Source organism: Conger conger, chromosome 6 (assembly GCF_963514075.1).
Source record: "Conger conger chromosome 6, fConCon1.1, whole genome shotgun sequence".
In the NCBI taxonomy this organism is placed as follows: domain Eukaryota; kingdom Metazoa; phylum Chordata; class Actinopteri; order Anguilliformes; family Congridae; genus Conger; species Conger conger.
In genome coordinates, this window is record NC_083765.1 from 35,059,160 (window position 1) to 35,079,616 (window position 20,457).

General features: G+C 44.9%; 2 protein-coding genes across 3 annotated transcripts in view; one reads left to right on the forward strand and one right to left on the reverse strand.

The window, feature by feature from the left end:
- The first annotated feature begins 956 nt into the window (after positions 1–956).
- ogfod1 (2-oxoglutarate and iron-dependent oxygenase domain containing 1) lies at positions 957–11,643 on the forward strand. 2 transcript variants are annotated; one of them, XM_061246422.1, is made up of 14 exons: positions 957–1,186; positions 1,610–1,755; positions 2,128–2,174; positions 2,408–2,508; positions 3,531–3,647; positions 4,788–4,879; positions 5,310–5,438; positions 6,523–6,636; positions 7,191–7,270; positions 7,906–8,189; positions 8,282–8,410; positions 8,752–8,810; positions 9,145–9,327; positions 11,105–11,643. In XM_061246422.1, exons 1-13 carry the CDS (start codon positions 1,027–1,029, stop codon positions 9,304–9,306), a joined length of 1,620 nt encoding a protein of 539 aa, XP_061102406.1. In that variant the 5' UTR covers positions 957–1,026; the 3' UTR covers positions 9,307–9,327; positions 11,105–11,643. The 2 variants fall into 2 exon arrangements, with proteins under 2 accessions (XP_061102406.1, XP_061102404.1); XM_061246420.1 differs by having other exon boundaries at positions 9,145–11,643.
- A 621-nt stretch (positions 11,644–12,264) lies between these two features.
- Positions 12,265–20,457, reverse strand: part of hsf4 (heat shock transcription factor 4) — a 16,410-nt gene continuing 8,217 nt past the window's right edge. Inside the window, exons 7-13 of the mRNA XM_061246423.1 lie at positions 19,090–19,189; positions 18,544–18,665; positions 17,035–17,229; positions 14,921–15,026; positions 13,642–13,707; positions 12,909–13,015; positions 12,265–12,329 (exon numbers count right to left, since the gene is read on the reverse strand). Of these exons, the coding sequence (XP_061102407.1) occupies positions 12,956–13,015; positions 13,642–13,707; positions 14,921–15,026; positions 17,035–17,229; positions 18,544–18,665; positions 19,090–19,189 (649 nt within the window). The 3' untranslated portion in view covers positions 12,265–12,329; positions 12,909–12,955. The remainder of the gene's footprint in view (positions 12,330–12,908; positions 13,016–13,641; positions 13,708–14,920; positions 15,027–17,034; positions 17,230–18,543; positions 18,666–19,089; positions 19,190–20,457) is intronic.

The following is a 20,457-nucleotide window of genomic DNA, read 5'->3' on the forward strand; positions in this document are numbered from 1 at the left end:
CTGCCGCCTCACAGCAAGGAGGTCCTGGGTTCGAATCCCCGTTGGCCGGGGGGGAGCTTGCATGCTCTCCCCGTGGGTTTCCTCCGGGTACTCCGGTTTCTTCCCACAGTCCAAAGACATGCAGGTTAGGCTGATTGGAGAGTCTAAATTGCCCGTGGGTGTGTGAGTGAATGGTATGTGTGCCCTGCGATGGCCTGGCGACCTGTCCAGGGTGTATTCCTGCCTTTCGCCCAATGTATGCTGGGATAGGCTGCAACCCTGATCTGGATAAGTGGGTTCAGATAATGGATGGATGTGATGTGCATTTATGCTTTCTTCTATTCCGAACATTCTGTGGGGCTTTCATTTGCATAGTTTTATAAGACTGTTCATGGCTGAACAATGCCTTGCGTTTTTTATTTTATTTTCGTTTGGGTGGATGTGTCTTGTCAATTGTAGAGCAAAAGGTTGCGTGGTTGCCCTCCCAATAGTTTGTTCTAGGCAACAATAATTAAGGCGATCTAACATTTATGTTTGCATCATTTGGCTTCCCTAACTAGATCCTGTGTCCTAGTTGCGTATCTGGGTTTTCTAAAACGTTTTGTATTTCCTGAAATCGAACTTCATTTTAGCGAGGTAACGTATTAAGTCAGAGCCAATAGATAATGCACATAGACACATGAGGTTGTGACATCGGAGGGGAAAGGAGAAACAAGAATGGGAGCGGGGCACAAGTAGTAGTATTACGTTTGTGTTGGCTGTTGTATTTGACCAAGGGGAAAAAATCTTGAAATAACGGGTTAAATGCAACCAGTTGCATGACAATCGGGATGAAAATTTTAGAAATTCGTATTTCTTTTGTTACGAAAAATGGCTCGGATTTTGATGGCGATATGTGAAATTATCAAAATTGCTCACAGTAATCCCCCCCCCTATTTTCCCAGTGTACTCCCGTCGATACGTATGACGGGATATGTAGTTTTCTAGTAGTAAAATGTTGACGCAAATTCTCCGCGCCGCACCCAAGAACACTGTCCACATGTGCTAATGATGAGTTCCAAACGCAAGTGTAATCGTGACATAGAGCAGCGGGGTAAGAAAAAAGAGAAGAGAGAAGAAACGACAGAGATTTCTGAAATAATCGTAGCCACCGACGTGAAGGAAAAAGTGAAGGAGGCCTGGAGGAAGAACGAACAGTGCACACATGGTTAGTGTTAGCTAACATTAATGATAGGCACGTCGGACTCCTGTAGCAAGTTTAAGGTTGGAAACGAGCTAATACTGTTCAAGTCAGGCTGTCATGCATTCATCTAGTATATCTTGTTTATTCGGTGATTTTAAGGCTTTCTACATATCATTGAGTTAACTTTGGTAAATAACTGCTGCTAGATATATTAGGTAACCGATTTCCCATTTGAAACCTTAATCGTTATTAAGAAAGACAGTTAAGACTACGTGGTGCTCAGATATATACATTTGGATTTGCCTCTACTGCCAGCCCATCATAAATAAGATAGCCTACGTATTACAAAATCATGATGTCTACAATGTAGTTAGCTGACAGTCAAGCTAACTAGGCGGTTTACATTGCTGCCACGATTGGGTACTAGTTCTGGCGTCTCTCTTGCAGGAGGTATCGAAGTGGACTGTAACCCTTTCCCTCACTGCGTCTTGAGAAACTTCATTCAGGACCAGACCTTTGTCGAGAACCTACAGAGGGAACTCTTGAATTTGAATTTCCACGATAAATCCAACGACTTGTACAAATTCAAACAGGTAGCTAATAATAATAATTAGCTCCGGTCGAGCCCTCCCCGAGTGTGACATCCAGCTATAACCAGCTCGAAATACCAGTTACCATTATTTTTTTAGCAGGGTCCTTCTACCCTAGATATTGAAAGCAAGTGTGTGGTTTCAATGTTTCAATGTTGTTTGAGTGACTTGTAGTTACTTTTGTATATGTTAAAAATATATATCATCCAATAAAAAATGTAGGCTACTGCTGATTTTATCTCCGTGATGTTAAACCTCATCCTAGGTCCTTGTTCCTGTTTACATTTAGGCATTGGAAAAGTAAGGCTGAGTTCTGAATGTTTAACACAATATCGATCCTGATTTAATCCATTGATTACTGATTTCACTCAACAGTCTGATGACCTAAAGAAGAGAAAGGAGCCTCATATTGCAGGCTTGAGGTGAGCGTTCCTTGGTGTGTGTGTGTGTGTGTGTGTGTGTGTGTGTGTGTGTGTGTGTGTGTGTGTGTGTGTGAGTGTGTTCACGAGTGTGAGCCAGTAAGCCAGGCTGTACCTCGGTGAACACTCCAGTGAGAAGCTATACTGGCTTTTCAGTGGGGGGATGGGAGGAAGGGGTAGCTCTGTCTTCATATTGTTGATGGTGAAATCCTTTTCCCCCTGCTCATTCTCCTCAGAGCGGTGCTGTTCCAGCAGTTCAGGTCATGGCTCGCTGAGGTGTTGCAGGTGGAGCTGGAGCCCACAGTGGACATTTCCTGTGCCAAGTACGAGTACACAGGTGAGCGCCTTCCTGTCCGACCGTGCTTCCTCAGGTCTTCGGTGGGTGTTTTCGCCCTCGCTCTTGTTTATAATTGGCACTACTTTAACTTTATTGTCTTTAACTTCTAGGGTGGAAAAGTTTGGGTTTATAATAAGCAGGGTTCCCATCTGTACTTCCGACACTATTCCTGGTCCTTCTAATATAAGACAAAGGGAAACTTTGAAAGATGGCTGCAGGCCTGGCAAAGCATCACCAGGGAAGATGCCCCAGCATTTGGTGATGTATTTCAGGCAGTCATCAAAGAATTTGCAACCAAGTGCTAAATATGACTATTACTGTTTAACTATCTAACAAACTATTTAAGATTATGTTAAATTGTCTAGTTACTTTTGGTCCCCTAAAATGGGACTGTGTATCAAAGGGCTCCAATTCCTACAGGGATCTCTGGATGTGGATGTAAATATCCTCAAATTAAACATGACATTCTGCATATTCATTATTTTATTTCAAATTCAATGTGTAAAAAGCCAAAACAACAAAAATTGTGTCACAGTCCATTTACTTATGGACCCCACAGCGTAGTGAATGTTAACCTCCCCCAAAAAAGGAGTCATGATGTGCAGTGCTCTAGAACTGCCCTTCGGTGCCAGAAGTGGATTTATGGTAAAGTTTAAAAGCAGGTAACACTTGGAGTGCCAGATACAGAAAACAGAGAGCACAGCTAGTATCTTAGCCTGGTTTTCGTTGCCCACTGTGTACGTAGAAAATTCCAACATACATATTTCATTCATTTGTTGTAAAATGAATGACACACTTTTGGCTTAATTAAAATTTTGGAACAAAACCAACATACTCAATGGGTCTCCCGGGGCCGGGTTCAGAAGCACTTGCCAAACGAGTTGCTAAAATCTACTGCAGTGTTGCACAGTGTCAACAGGCTGAGGGAGTAGATGTAGCATCCTGCATTTGTGGGAACTGTGCTCGCCTCTTGTATGGCCGAATATTTGAGGCAGTAGTTGCACCCTTTCTGCTGCCCACAGACATACTGCTTTGTCATGATGACGAGCTGGAGGGGAGGAGGATCGCCTTCATCCTGTACCTGGTGCCTGCGTGGGACCAGGCGGACGGAGGGACACTGGACCTCTACAGCACGGACGGTGAGGAGCCTGGGGGTACACCTACATGACTGGGACCCGGAAGGTGGTTCAAGCCCCGGTGTAGCCATGAAAAGATCCGCTGTTGGGCCCCTGAGCATGACCCTTAACTCCACATTGTTCCATGGGGGATTGTCCTCTGCTTAGTCTTATCATCTGTAAGTCGCTGTGGATAAAAGCATCAGTTAAATAACAAATTACTATTGTTAGTTATTATTACACCTAAAACCTCACTGGCAGTAATTACTTCCCACACCTTCCTTATAGAGACTGTAGCCTCTCGCGCACACACATTTTTGGTAAATTCAGTTATTACCTGGTGTGGGTTTGGCTTCAGTTAGTCATGAAGCTTCTGACACACATGACACTGGAGCTATACCACCCTGTACCCTTCTCATGTTAATCTGGTTAAGCTAAGTAGGTGTGGACCCTGGGCAGTGCTTCCATGGGGGCCAGCTAATTATTATGAGTTGCGACTGGAACAGGTATTTATGGGACAGTAGGGGGCATACTCCCCTCTGGAGCAAACATAAATCCAATGCTCCAGAATAGTGATGAGGACAGTGTGTTGTAGAAGGTGCCATCTTTCAGATGAGAGAATAAACTGGAGGTCCTGGCTTACTCTTTGAAAGAGGAGTTAAAGCTAATTACCTGGTTAAATTCCCACAAAATTCCCCCACTCCTACTAACCACCTCCATCATTCCCTCTGTCTGATTGGCTATACAGTGGATACACCCTTAATTTTATTGTTGACGTTAATTTCTCCAGGTGTCCCGGTGGCTAGCCTATACTGTAGAGCACCATCCACATGCTCATTGTAAGCCGCAACGTTGGTGGTTCAAATTTGGTTCAAATGTTCGCTCTCTCTGGCTCCCCATTCTCCCTGTCTCTCTACACTGTGCTTGTCCAAATAAACTGAAAAAGCTCTTAAAAAACGAAACGATGCCGCAGATTTAGCCGTTAAAGGTTGGCATGGTGATCTGTTCGCTGAACCACAGCTGGCTGACAATGTACGTCTCCTTTGCCTTCACACATTTACATCTTCACAGAGACCTGGAGGTGCAAGGGTGTGTTGCATGGGCGGAGGGGCTGATGTTTTTGCTTTAGCATTGTGGTTTTCACCTTTCCCAATTTCTCTCCAGAGAACTACCTGCCCCAGAAGGTGGTGAAGTCCTTGGTCCCCTCCTGGAACACGCTGATGTTCTTTGAGGTCTCGCCCATCTCATTCCATCAGGTAAAGTTTATTGGCTGTCTAGGAATGCCTGTCTGTGCAAAGGTGATTGTGGTTATTTCTGTGTCTGTCTGTCTGTCTGTCTAGGTTTTAGAGATGTTCTGTGTGTCTGCAGTCAATTGGTCAATATGGTCAATTCTGTGTCTGTCCAGGTGATCTCTGCATGTCTGTTCATGCAGGTGTCTGTGGTCATTTTTGTATGGGTGTGGAGGTGTCTGTGGTCATTTTTGTATGGGTGTGGAGGTGTCTGTGGTCATTTCTGTATGGGTGTGGAGGTGTCTGTGGTCATTTTTGTATGGGTCTGGAGGTGTCTGTGGTCATTTCTGTATGGGTGTGGAGGTGTCTGTGGTCATTTTTGTATGGGTGTGGAGGTGTCTGTGGTCATTTTTGTATGGGTGTGGAGGTGTCTGTAGTTGATCGACTGTCTGTCCAGGTGTCAGAGGTGATCTCGGAGGAGAAGTGTCGCCTCTCTGTGAGCGGCTGGTTCCATGGCCGTTCACTGGACCGGCCCCCGCGTCACATAGAACCAGCGCCCCCCCGAAGCCCACATCTCCCCCGGGACGTAAGTGGAGTGACCCTGCCAATCGGCACGCCCTGGTCCACATGAGGGGGAGGGGAAGGGCAATGTTTGTCCCAAGGTGCAGTGGTGCGTTGCCGGTCCGGAGGACAGTAGGACTGATAGTAGGGGCAGCCTGTAGCCTAGTGGCAAAGATGCATGATTGGGACCCGGAAGGTTGGTGGTCTAAGCCCTGGTGTATCCACGATAAGATCCATGCAGTTGTTGGGCCCTTGAGCAAGGCCCTTAACCCCATATTGCTCCAGAGGGGACTGTCCCCTGCTTGGTCCAATCAACTGTAAGTCTCTTTCGTTAAAATGTCAGCTAAATAGCTGTAATAACAAACATAACCAAGCAAATAGCACCTGCTCTTTGTAAGTGATATTAACCAGTCTTCAGTCGAATAAGCTGAGCCTAGGCACCAGTTTTACAGAATGAGCTTTTGTGCACATGTATATGTATGTATTTGTAGCTGTGTGCTCCTCTTTGTGCAACTACTTAAATGCATACAGGATGTAGGTCAGTACTACTCAACTCCTCATCCTGCAGGCTGCAATGTCTGCAGGTATTCTCTCCAACTGTGCAGTACACCACCTAATTTCACTAATTATTTTATCTCCTTGGTTAAAGGTACAATAGGTAAGATGTTTTTGTTAAAACATTGTTACAAGATCATTGTAAATCCCTTCCTATCTTTAAAAAGGGCTCACTGACATGTTGACTCGCCCTCTGCCTGTGTTTATAGTCCTTAAATTCGGGTTTCAAAATATGTTGACGGGCCGGCACTCTGTATCAAAACATCGTATAGCTGTACAACAATTCAAGCTCATTGGTTGAAAATTGGTTCTAATTACGTTTCATCATCCGTGCGTTCACAGAGAAGTGGTGGGATAAACAGTGTTGTGGTTTGAGCGCGTTTGTTGCTGCAATTCCTCTCTTGACCATTAGAAGTCCTTCTAACGGTCAAGAGAGGAATTGTTAAGTTGGTGTAATCAGGTGGTTTAGTGCATGGTTAGCAGGACGTGGAGTTGAGAAGGCCCTGATGTAGGCAGCAGTGTCCTTAGGCTGCGGGGTGTGTTTGCGTCCACAGGAGGAGCTGTTGTTCGAGTGGATAAACCCTGTGTACCTGGACATGGGCTACCAGGAGCAGGTGCAGGAGGAGTTTGAGGAGACTTCTGAGATCCTGCTGAAAAACTTCCTCAAGGTGCGTGTGTATGTTTTACACTTCTCACACTCCGCTGTACAGCCTGCACCGTAGAGCCTGTCTCATCCCATCTGGAGAGATCCTCACCGAAATGATAAACCATTTCAGTGGGAGGCTGTACTGATTTTTCTTTTTTTGCTTCTAGTTCAATCCTTTAAAAATACATCAAGATGGTAACATTTACCTGTTATGCAGATGGTGGTCAGGACTTAATGGATTTATTTTTATTAATGAATAACCATTTTATAATTTGTCACAAATATGTATGCAATATTTGTGACACAAGTACTGTATGTATCAAAATATTAGGATGTTTGCGGGGAATAGTCCATACCTATATTGAAATTACGCTCCATGACATAATCCCTGGTAACATCCTAATTGGCTGATGCACGCGCACACACCAAAATAGAGATATTTACAAGTATGTGTGAAAACGGCTTTCTACATGGCATTTGTTAAATCTCCGGTTGTTTGTGAAGGTTGAATAAACGTGTCGTCTGTAGAGGTGCATTGCAGGGACTGTTGTACTGACGATGTGGCTTTCTCTGCAGGAAGATAAGTTCAAGGAGGTGAACGAGGCCCTGAAGCAGAATGAGATTCGGTGGGTTCGAAGGGGTCCTTCCAACAAGAGGTGAGGGTCTTTCCCACAAAGCCTCTTAATGTACAGCCGAAATGTAATACTTATAAGTATAAAGTCTTTAGTATTGAGAAATGATCTTGGTTTAAGGAATGTCTGAAACTATTATATTAAGTATTGAAGCCTTACACATTTAAAAATGTATACATGCAGCGTCACATAGCGTCTCTTGTTAATGAGAGAGGTCAGAGGAGAAGGGCCAGACTGGTCGAAGCTGGCAGGAAGGTGACAGTAATGCAAATAACCACACATTACAACAGTGGTATGCAGAAGAGAATCGCAACACGTCAAACCTCAAAGTGGATGGGCTACAGCAGCAGAAGACCTAGAAGTAAAAAAAATAAGTCTAATAAATACCTAATAAAGTGCCCACTGAGTGTATATTTTGGTGGAGTGCCTCTGTTTGCATAAGTGCAGGTGCTTGTGTGAACCTCCATTAGTACAGATTTTTTTCAGGTGTTTGCATTAGTACAGCGGATTCTGTGTGTCTTACGTACAGGTCTGTACCTCTGTGAGATCAGGTGTTTGCATTAGTACAGTGGATTCTGTGTGTCTTACGTACAGGTCTGTACCTCTGTGAGATCAGGTGTTTGCATTAGTACAGCGGATTCTGTGTGTCTCGTATGCAGGCGTTATGAACGTGCAGATCAGCAGGGGCTGCCCCCGTGTGTTAGCGCCTGCTGGGAGCTGCTCTCCTCGGAGGCCTTCTTCCTGCTCCTCTCCAACTTCACCGGCCTCAAGCTGCATTTCCTGGCGCCCGGGAACGACGAGGAAGAGGGGGAGGCGGAGGAAAAGGAGGGGGGCGGACGGGAGGAGAACGGGGAAGGGGCAGAAGGTTCCTCTACGGGGTGCCCGGCAGTGACCGCCGCAGGCAGACCGCAGGAGGAGAAAGAGAAGGCGAAAACGAGCAGAGGTGAGCCGTCCAAACGAAGACCTTGTTCCTGCATGCCTCCTCCCTCCCGGAGGGAGCGCCCTGTTCACTCTGTCCGGCCGTCTTTTTTCCAGAGGACAGCACCCCGGTGTGCCGGGGAGAAGTGCGTCGCTGGGGGCACGGGGACTACACCCTTGTCCACGACACCGACCTGGACAACACCGAGTTCGCCCTGGACCTGCTACTCCACTGCGGCTGTGAAGGTGAGGGGGGCGGTAAACGTACACAGAAATGCAATCGATCGGCACGCCTGGGAATCAAACCCACAGTCTTTGAGTTACCATCCCAGATCTGGGTGGGTTCATGGGTGGAAGAAACACATGGCACGACATTTACTTTCTGACCTCTGGACTTTCCACCACTGGCCTTGATGGGGCTAAAGGCAGAATTTCACTGGTGAGAGGAGAGGAGTGACCGGAAGGAGAGTGCCACTTCTTGAGTGAAAGAGACTGGGGCAGAAAGGGTGACGGCATAGGAGAAAGGCGGGATCAGGATTTAGTGTATGTATCAAATTAGATCTGAATGCAATCTCAATCTCTTCTAGACTGGCAGACAGAATTTGGGGGTTTCACGTCCTACATCGCGAATGGAGAGGACGAGGAGGTGAGTGATGTCACAATGGATAGAATAATGATGGTGATGTCATATTTGGTTAGATGTATTGAGTAGATGATGTCACAATGGAAGATACAGTGAGAGCAAGTAAATGAAGTCACAGTGGGGTTAAGGAGAGGGTGAGCAGATGAGGTCACAACAGAGGTATGGTGAGAGTGAGTAGATGTCACAGTGGGGGGATACTGTGAGGGAAGTATGATGTCGCAATAGGATCATGTGGGTCATAGGTGTTTGAGTGAGTAGAGCATTTGAAAAGTATGAACTGAACAGTTATCATGGCTTGTTTTCCCCACATTGTTTGTCACGGCCATTTTACCTGCAGCTCCTGACAGTAAATCCTGAAAACAACTCCCTAGCCCTGGTTTACAGGGACAAAGAAACACTGAAGTTTGTCAAGCATATCAACCACAGGAGCTCCACCGTGGCAGGGAACCGCCATCATGGGAACGCCTTCTACGACTTCTCCTTTGTTTATTATGAGTGAAGAACTTTCCTGTGTGAGCGAGTGAGTGAAGGCAGGAATTATGCGATCTCATAAATGCAGATTTGGATAAACAAAATGAAACTAACTTATTGAGACTAACCAGATACTGTACCACTGATCACAGATTTTTTGACTAAAATCTCAATTGCACAGATGCACTTCACGATCACAAAATGCAGTTTATAGTCGCAGTCATAAAAAATAAAAAATAAAAAACATGATGCAGTATCATCTGATGGAGGTCCCCCTAAAATGCTTTTATTCATATTTAAGGCATACAATTGCATGCAGTCACAGAGCAATTTGCATTGTCCAGGTGTTTGTCCATGTCGATCGCAGCATTGTCATGGTGACCCAGAGCCCATTGGTCAGCTACCCCAGAGTTCCACCCAGAGACAATGGTCTCCCTTGGCAACGAAACAAAGAACCACCCCTTGCATACACAGGCCCGATATGTATGGATATTGTAACGGCACTTTGAAGGATTGTTTGTTTCAGCATAAAATGAGACTGCAGTACACAGAAGTCAGCAACTCTATAACAAGCTCGCTTATATGATTCTTCTTCCCCCCCCATACATTCATTTATTATCAGTGCAAATTGGCACATAAAATGAACACGGCTGCTAAACCAAAAAGATAATACCATGAAGCCATAAAGAACTTTCTCATCCCAAACCAGTAAAAAATAAAAAACAAAACACATCATTTAAATAATATAAAGCAACAGTTGTGGATATATATTTAATGTACATCCCTAGTGCAATTTTGTGTTCGTCCTTTTTGTGTTTTTTTTTTTTTTTTTTGTTTCTTGTTTTTTTTTCCACATCCATCTTTGTTTTCCCTGCCTATGCTTAAGGCTACTATGACATCCAATGGCGCTGGCTGTCCATTGTACAGTGTCTTTACATTCCAATGGTCATTGTGGTATTGCATCCGTGTGAAATCTCACTCAATTGTTGTATTGCACAGTATTGCGATTTTCCTTCAATTCAAGAAGACAGTTCTTAAGAGAATTCTTAAGTCTCGGTTTTCTTGCGGTCCCGTTTGTGTTCATGACGTGAAAACGTACCCCTCGCCACAGTTTGCAAGTACAGTGAGTCCTAAACATCTAGGGCTGCCACAAAATGGCTGACGGAACATCAAGTTTTGATTCTGCACCAGAGCATGTACAGGTATATGTGCAATCTTATATTGATAGTGTATAATATTGATAATTGCGGTTAAGCCCAGTAATCGTTTTGTCTAGTTTTCAATGTGTCCGTAAACCCTGCTGTATAGGAACACCGTTGTTTTACTGCACGGTCATAATTCAAGTCATGTAAACGCACAAGGTCCTCGTGTTGGTTTTTGTCTCCTTAGCCCATGTTTTGTAGCCTGACAACTCTAAAATATATCTAGTGACACAACTCAAGCGTGGGTCCCCAGCATAACCCCGACCACCCCCTCCAACACTCCTAACTTTTGGATTGGTAGGTAAGGTTGGGGGAGATAGATAATAGGACACCATGGCCCCCTTAGGCTTTCACTATAAGAGGGAGGCTTAATGGATGGAGTAAGCAAGCAAATGTCTTAGAAAGAAAGGGCCACTGTGACTGTCAGTTCAAGGGCCAGACTTCTGTGGGCAGATAAAAGGGAAGGTTTGAAGGCCGTCTACAATGCTGGAGATCCCTGCTACTAAGCCTTCACCAGCAGCCGAACCGCTCACCCGACTGGAAAACGCTGCGCTCCTCCCTCGCCAACCGTTTTCTCTCTCTCTCCCTCTCTCCCTCTCTCTCCCTCTCTCTCTGCACGGCCAGATTCTCATGAATATCCATCGGAAGCGAGATGTAACCTCTTCTATTTCCAGTCACTGGCAAGGCGTGCAGGAGCTTTCTAGCTGCTAGTTAACGCGAATCCATCTGTTTTTGAGCCGGACCGCTCATGAATACCCGTGAGAAAACAACACGGAGCTCTTTTCTTAGCCACAAAAGGAAGGATGGACATATCCGTAGTCACATCGGACTGACTACAGAGACAAACGAGGCTACAGAAAGGCCCCTTCAGTCACATACGCTTTGTGGATGGAAGTATTCCCAAAGGGTTCATTTCGTCTTTCAGTTTCTCATTCACAAGTTGTATAGCAATGCTTCATGTCACCGTAGACACTTAAGTCATGAGTATAAAATGCCAAAGTCCCTCTACAAGCACACAAGGAAAGTACTGAGTGCTGAATGAAAAATATTATTTGGTTAGATTAAATGTTAACAAAATACTGTGCAAAAAGCAAAATATGGTTTTCTTTTTTTCTTCGCCTTTCAAAAGTGAAACCTCACATTAAAAACATACAGAAGATTAATTGTGTTCTCTGCGCATATATTTATAAATATGTTTTTGAATACAAATATAAGTTTAGTTTTTTTTTTGTTTTTGTTTTTTTTTGCAAGAAAATTATTAATGAATACAACTGGAATACCAAAAATTCCCAGGTTCACCTGCAGACAGTCTCACACAGAAAAAAGTGCATACAAAATTTGGGCCTCCGTGGAATGGATTGGTGGAACGTTGGCGTTGCAGTGTTATCCCCTTTTCTAACTTGGGCTTGAGCTTGAAATGTCATTGGATAGGAGGAACGCCACTCAGTCGCCGTGAGCGAAACTCACCCAATCGGACTCTTCTTTATTGGCTGTGCCCCATGGAATACAGCGGTCAGCGATGACCGGGGACGTGTGGCCAGCCTTATCCTGACGCTGCAGCGTTGGGCTGTGCAGACTTCAGTCAATGAGCGGTAGAACAAGTGAGGATTCATCACATGTGTGTCAGGTGTTTCAGTAAGTGCGAATCTGAAAGAATAACATGGATGCTTTTTTTCTTCTGATCATAGCCCTTTCAGATGAGGGTGGAGCGGCAGGGCTTTGAGTGCCTTCTTCCAGTTGGTTTTGGAGATGTTGAAGGACCTGGGGTGCTGATTAGAGGAAGCTGTGATTGTGGGCTTTCAGGCGATCCTCCACAAAGCCAGGGTTACTTGCAGTGTTTTTTCCAGTCCTTATAAAAGAGGAGGAAGAAGAAAAAAAAAAACAGTTCACTATTTGTTTCAAATGAATAAAGGTGTGAAAAAGAAGTGCACAGGATTGAATGAGCATTTTGAATGCTATGAATATCATTCTCACCAAGAAATGTACAATATAAAAAAAGATTTTTTTTATTCACATACTTACAAAAGTATTTTCATCAAATAAAAATAAAATGGCAGAGCTAAGCAAATTCCACCTAGACACAGTAATGGACTTAATAAAGGTGTCAATGTATGATTGCAGACTTGGGTCAAATATGTAAAATGTGTTTCTACACTTTACTGAACTTGTCTGATGTATTTGGAACCTATGAAATGCTCTCAAAAACTGCAAACCCCACCTTCTGGTCCTCTTGGTGGGCTCAATTGCACCAGGCAAGATCAGTCAAGCACAGAAAAGCATTTGACTTGGGTCTGGATTGCTTAGCCAAGTGCACCATTAGCTTGAGCAGTGTTTTTCATCAAGTACATATATTTTATGTGTTTTACACACACATTTCCAAATAGTGTTTACATCTTACACATGACCTGCAGTATGTGATGATGTGTACCTGGACTCAGTGCAGGTGAAGTTTGTTCCAGCAGTTCCTTCAGTGCCTCATTGTTCCTCACACCCAGTGCCACTGTAGGCCTCTGAATCCTGGTGCTGAAACATGTACTAGAGAATGCCAAAAGGACAAGGGACTGAACCACTGACTGACCATGACTCAACCACAGACAGTTGAGTGACCACATTGACTGACCAATGCTCACTGACTCTAAATGTTACTGACCATTGACTTAACATTACTAACCAAGTTTGAACAACTCTGATTATTACCAACCATGCCTGAAATTAACTGCAGTCAGTGATTCATCTAACTAAAATATTAACTGGAACTGTGGGGAAAATTAGAAGATTATTAGTATTTTTTATGTGCCCTTTATTTCACAGGATAATCTCACCAAGATCTCACAGGAGGATGCTAAACATGATATACTTTATTCTTTCCATCTCTTGTCCCCTGGCTACAGCAGTGGTCTCCAACTCTGGTCCTGGAGAGCTACAGGGTCCATTGATTTTCATTGTTACTCTGGACTTCCTTAATCAGTTGAAAGCAGTTGATTACAGTTAACCCGCTTCACCCGGTTACCTGGGTCTCAACAGGGTGCTGATTTTAAGATGAAAACAAAAGCAGGCCCAGTAGCATGGTTAGAGACCACTGCGGTACAATCTGTCCATATGTGACCCCTGCAGAAGTGAGCCGTGACCTGCGGCATCAGCACCTGTACTGGGCCACTCACCGACTTCAGGTTGGCCTCCATGTCTGTGAAGTTCCACTCACTCAATGGCAGGTTAGGGTTGAAGGGCTGTGGAGAACAGGAGCGTTTAGTGTCCCTTCAGACTCACCAATGCTGATACTATCTTTGGTCTTCAGTCAGGGGCTAGAGTTCACCAAGGTTCCACAGTGGAAAACAGGGAAATTATCACAAAATTAAACCTTTTGGAAAGGGGTGCACAACCAGGGTCAACCAATTGAGAAATGTGTGCCAATTTCTGCTTAGTTGATAAGTTATTGATTAGCTGATTAGTTATTTAATTAGCTCAATCATATCTTGACCTGGAATTTGTATAAGCAAGCTGACCGAAAATGAAAGTTAAGATAAAACAAAACCAAAGCACAGACTAGCCCTCCGAGACTAGAGTTGTGTGCCCCTGCTTTAGAAGAATATTCCATTGGACCAGAGGAGCAAAGTCAGGCAAAGAGATAGTTTTAGAAGAAAAGGAGAAGTATGCTCTGAACTGGCCCTGAGAAAGTGGCTGGGCTCTTCAGTAGCACAGAGCCTTGGGAACCATTGTGCTGCTGTACTGGGTAAAGGCAGGTGGACCACAACACAGATTTCATTGGCCTACTCCATCAAAGGTCATCAAATTTGAATCCATTCCAGTCCTTGTTTTCTTTTCTCCTGGGTAATTAGTGCTACTGATTGGCCAGGATTTCTTCACAGCTGTCTCTGAAGTAAAGGGAGGGTCGAATATCAGCAGTTCTTGGCTCTTGAGGACCATGAGTTGCTGATCCTTGCACTAGATATTCAGCTCTGTATTCCCTACCATTGAAACTGAAACGTTCCAATTGACGCTTCTTATAAATATATATTATATGAAGGGGCTTGGCCAAGTATACAAGTGTGGTAATCGATGTTCTGTCCTATAATGTAGCATTAGAAACTAGCAGTTACTAACTTAGAGAGTATAGTATCAGACCACCAGATTGGTTTACAGCAGGGATCATTTAATCCAAATCTGACCCTGGTTTTCTTTCTTCCCAGGTAACAAACTGAACAATTAGTGCTACTGATTGGCCAGACTGGCTTCACACCTGACTCCCAGGCAGACCTGGATCAAATACATAATTGTTTTGGTCTTCTGTGCTTTACTGAGCTTGTCTGGTGTATTGGAACATATGAAAATGTGCAAACCAAACAATAATGTATTTGACCCAGGTCTGCTCCCAGGTATAGGGAGGGTGTAAAAGCAGACTGTGATTTGGGGAGCAGGGGTTGACAGGCCGGCAGCACTCACGTCCATGCTGGCTGCGGGCTCCATGGCCTGCTGGTGGGTCCTCAGGAGCAGCTGCAGATCCTCCAGGCTCATGTCCACGTTCTCCACACTGTCAGGAGCCTCTGGCCTAGAACAGCGCACGGTCCTTATAAACATTACATTACATTACATTACATTACATTATCGGCATTTGGCAGACGCTCTTACCCAGAGCGACGTACAGTTGTTTAGACTAAGCAGGAGACAATCCTCCCCTGGAGCAATGCAGGGTTAAGGGCCTTGCTCAAGGGCCCAACGGCTGTGATGCATCTTATTGTGGCTACACCGGGATTAGAACCACCGACCCTGCATGTCCCTGTCGTTTACCTTAACCACTACACTACAGGCCGCCCTACTACAGGCCGCTATAAACCTCACACCTTTTACATCTCTCTCAAATGCACTCAACTTCATTATTATTTTCTTTTCTATTTGCTTTACCTTTGCCGTGCAATTTTACTGCCTGCTAATTACATAATATTTACTACTTATTGGGTAACTAACTATTTTGATTTCAGAGGTATGTAAGTACTATGAAACTGAAAAACTTATTTACATAGTACTTACATATGGTACTTACTGAGTACTTGCATAGTACTTGCATGTTTCATGTACCACTGAAATCAAATTAGTCACTTAATAATTACACAAGTAGCTGTGTATTGACCAAGTAAATGCTAGGTAACTGATGGGCTGTAAAATAAACCACAATTAATTATCTCTTGCTCTGCACCTGTTTTTGGACAGAGATACACTACCACTCACTTTCCCCATAGTTTTTGAAAACAAATCAGCACAAATAAAAAACACTTAAATAACTACGCCTTGTAAAGAGTGATTGATCCATAAGCACTTTCCTATACACACACTGTACCAGCCTTTCTGTTTTTGGTCCAGAGAGGCACTGATGGCTCATGTGGAGACACAGCATACTGTGAACATCACTTGTGCTAAGCCTGCCTGCTCTCCTGTCTGTGGGTCACAGCCTGACAAGCCAATTAGCTTGTGTTCACTGGCTGACCATTTGAACAGCAAGCCGATAATCAATCTTTCTGCTTGCTGCTTAATTTATTATTTTCCATTTCCATTTAAATCAGATAAATTCAGATCAATTTGACCATTGAGTAACTCCACGGATTTCTCTCTTCCCCTATGATGGAACGACCCATGAAGGCTGAGCATGTAGTTTTTTATTGGGGTTCAATCAATTAAAAAGGCATATGAATGGCTACAAATAATCAGGTGACTAGAATTATGGCTGCTGTTTATGTGTGTACAATATGTATCCGATGCCATTATGTGTGATTTATGAGTGCGTTTGTGTGCGCATGTACACGTGTGTATGAGTGTGAGTGCTTGTGAACTGATGTATGTGCAGGTGTTTGTGTGCGCATCTGTACACGTGTGTACGTAGGGGCCTTTGTGTGTTTGTGTGCATGAAGGAGCGAATGTATGTTCATGTGCAGATGTGTGTCTCTGTGTGCGTATGCACACGTGTGTCCGTGTGTGCAAGTGTGTACGTATGCACATGTGTGTCTGTGTGTGCAAGTGTGTACGTATGCACACGTGTGTCTGTGTGTGCGAGTGTGTGCGTATGCACACCTGGCTCTGTGTGTGCGAGTGTGTACACATGCACACGTGTGTCTGTGTGTGCGAGTGTGTGCGTATGCACGCGTGTGTCTGTGTGTGCGAGTGTGTGCGTATGCACACATGTGTCTGTGTGTGCGAGTGTGTACACATGCACACGTGTGTCTGTGTGTGCGAGTGTGTACACATGCACACGTGTGTCTGTGTGTGCGAGTGTGTGCGTATGCACGCGTGTGTCTGTGTGTGCGAGTGTGTACGCATGCACACCTGGCTCTGTGTGTGCGAGTGTGTGCGTATGCACACGTGTGTCTGTGTGTGCGAGTGTGTGCGTATGCACACGTGTGTCTGTGTGTGCGAGTGTGTGGGCATGCACACCTGGCTCTGTGTGTGCGAGTGTGTGCGCGCACATGTACAGGGTTGTGTATGTACATGTATGTGCATGTATATGCACATAAGAGTGGGTGTACCTGTATCTGCACACACATGCATGCTTGCGAGCACACACTCACCTCTCCAGCATGGCTCTCTTGCCCCTTCTGTCCCCACCCCCAGAGCTGCGGCCCTCCAGGACGGACTGCACCATGGCAACAGGCAGGATGGGGGGTTCAGCGCACACCTCACAGGAGCCCATGGGGACGCCCTCCCCCCGGCCACGGACCCCCGGGCTAACGGGCTCCTCCTTAATCAGCATCAGACACTTCTCTCTGGGGCAGAGACCACACCCACAGAGCTCCGATTGGTCCATGCGTACACTGGGAGCTCATGCTCAAACTAATCACAATGCTACTATTAGCACCCCCTTTTCTTCTTTTTACAAAATAAACCACTGGACAGGATGCTCAACAGTGGCGCATTGAACATCCTGCTGCAAACCGCGGGCAGACTTACTGACGTAGGTACGGTTTGCTCTTGTGGCCCCTGAGAAGGCCACTAGAGGTATTTTAAAGCATAGGCCTACGTCATTATTGATTCAGGCTACACCCCTGACATACCCACCAAACAGGAGAAAACATACCACAAAACATGTTGCACACCGTTGGGAGGAAACATTATTCAACCCAGAAACGGTAGGCATGTGAAGAAAGGGGCGCGTTTCAGATTGAATGTGCCCCTGTGTTCACATGCCTGCGGTGCTCTGATTGGTTCATATCCACACCAAGCGGTGACTGATTGGAGAGTTCACACTGAAGATTCACGACCAAATCTCACAAATGGGAACTAAAACTTAATGCAGCAGCTGTTTAAATGGAGCTAACTGGAGCAACAAAAACAGGAAACTGTCTAGCACAGTGATCTTCATTCCTGGTCCTGAACAGCCACAGGGTATAGGGGGCTTTGATGTTACTTGGCACCTAAATTAAAGCAGTCACTTACACAGCTGACTCAACTTGCCTGGTTTCTTGGGTCTGAATTGCTGGCAAAAACAAAAACCAGCAGACCCCGAAGCTCCCCAGGACCAAGAATGAAGATTTCTAGTCCAGAGTGCAGTAAATAGTGACCGGGGAATGAGATGTGATGATGAAACCCATGATTTTCTAGACAGAGTACAGCATTTTCTGTGATTGACAACACATTGACAACCACCCAGAGACTAATTTTCCCATTTCTAAATCCATATCTAGCAAATGGTAACACAAATATGTGACTCTGGGAATAACCAGAGAAACAGTTGTACATTGAGGCAATTTTTTTTTGCTATTTGATTACATCGTTGGCATTTATATAGCGCTGTACATTACATTATTGGCATTTGGCAGACGCTCTTATCCAGAGCGACGTACAGTTGATTAGACTAAGCAGGAGACAATCCTCCCCTGGAGCAATGCAGGGTTAAGGGCCTTGCTCAAGGGCCCAACGGCTGTGTGGATCTTATTGTGGCTACACCGGCGATCAAACCACCGACCTTACGGGTCCCAGTCATTTACCTTAACCACTACTCTACAGGCCGTTGTGTGTTGTGTGTTGTCGTGTTTGGGTCAGTGTCTAGCGATTAGCACCAGGATCAGCTGTTTGCTTACCTCGGCTCCTCCGTCTGCACAGGCAGACCCAAGGAAGGTTGTGACATTTCAGTAACATCCGATATGATTGGTCCTCCAGGCAGTGCGTTGCTATTGGAACAGGAGGCAGTATCAGTGGACGGCTAGAGAGAGGGAAGAGAGAGATAGTGTGAGAAAGATAGAAGGTTGGGGGGAAAGCTTTGAGGACTTTTATATAAAAAAAAATAATAATAATAATAATAATGATTTGCATATTTTCACTGCACTTTGTATGTCTTCAGGTCCACTCCAATACATAATATTGTATATACAGCGGCTTAATTGGTATGTTCAGATGCATCTTGATTCAACCAATATTTAGGATATATTTTTTTATTTAATCTATCAACCTTTTATAGATATATTAAATCTAGAAATTCTGAAAGTATTATCCAAACAGCCCTACATTGTGTCATAAAATGATATATAAATGATCAGAAATGATACATATTGCACCTCCACATAGATACAGCGTATTATTAAGTGACGCAGCGGGTATGGAGGAGCCGCGCGGGAGCAGGACCGTACCGACTGGATGTAGTAGGGCTCGTGCAGGGGCTCCATGGGCAGGCCGTGGCTGAACTTGGAGGCAGGGGGAGTGGTGGAGCCGCCGTCCAGCATCAGGGGCCTGAGGGTGGGGGAGGACGGAGGGGGAATGGGGCACATCAGTCACAACCTCCCAACATAACCGGAATCAGTCAGAAAGAGAGGAACGCCAGTGACTGGCAATAATTGCACCCTGAGATAAAGTTGGGGATGAATGTACATCTTAGGTAAGATGAGAAAAGGTACAACATACTTTATTGAACCCCGTGTGGTAATTTGTCCTGTAATTTGCATTTGACTCATCCGTGTTTTCATTCAGTCTGTCCAGGAGGTTAGGAGGTAAAGTTTTTGGAAGTAGGTGGTTTTAACACCTGTGTGCCAAACAGATTTTTTTATCTGCCAGCACTGCTTTTTTGCAGTATGTCAACCTCAAACCTGTGTATGTCTCCCCCTGGTGGAATGCCTGGAGAACTAATTTGACCCGATCCTGCTTTAGTTGAGTTTAAAATAATATGAATAAATACTGAAGGCAGTGTATATGCCATGGACTCTGCCTTTAGAATTACATTTAGAATCTTTATGGAATAAACATATTATTGAAGTACCTGTAGTGAATACAAAGAGCTGTTCTGCCCAGGATTGCATTGACTCTTATATCTTGCACTCAGCCCCTACAAACAGAATCTGTTGTTCTCAGTGACTAGTGCTGAGCACTTGTGTGTGCATTTGTGTTGTATGTGTGCATTTAGTACTGTTCTTAATTGAGTTATTTTATTCCAGTTGGAGATGGACAGTATTACATGTGCTGACCTGTAGAGTTGTCTGAATAAGAACAGTGTATGCTGATAGGAGTGAAAACGCACACAGCTCAGGCCTCTCAGTCAGGACTAAAGTTTGTCTTGCTGGCTTAGGCTGCCCCAGGCCCATGGGGACACTTAGAAAGGTGCCTGAGCTGACAGGGCACTTCTCTATAGAGGGCTCTGTGCACCAGGTTCAGCAGGTGGTGATGGGGGGAGCTGGGGGGTGAGCAGTCAGCAGGTCTGACTAAGCATTTCAGCCCATTCATCCTGGAAGGGCTCTGTGTTCCACATCAGCTGACCACATCCAGCTGAGCTGGTCTTTCATCAGGCTGTGTGGGTGTGTGTGCGTGTGTGTGTTTGCGCGTGTATGTGCGCGTGCGTGTGTGTGTGTGTGCCTGTGTGTGTGTATGTGCGTGCATGTGTGTGTGCTGTGTGCGTGCGTGCATGCTTGCGTGTGTGTCTGTGTGTGCTTGTGTAGGACTAGCGGCAGGTTTGCAAATAGGGTTTGTGAGTCTGCCAAATCGAGTGTGTGTAAATGTTATTTTTGGAA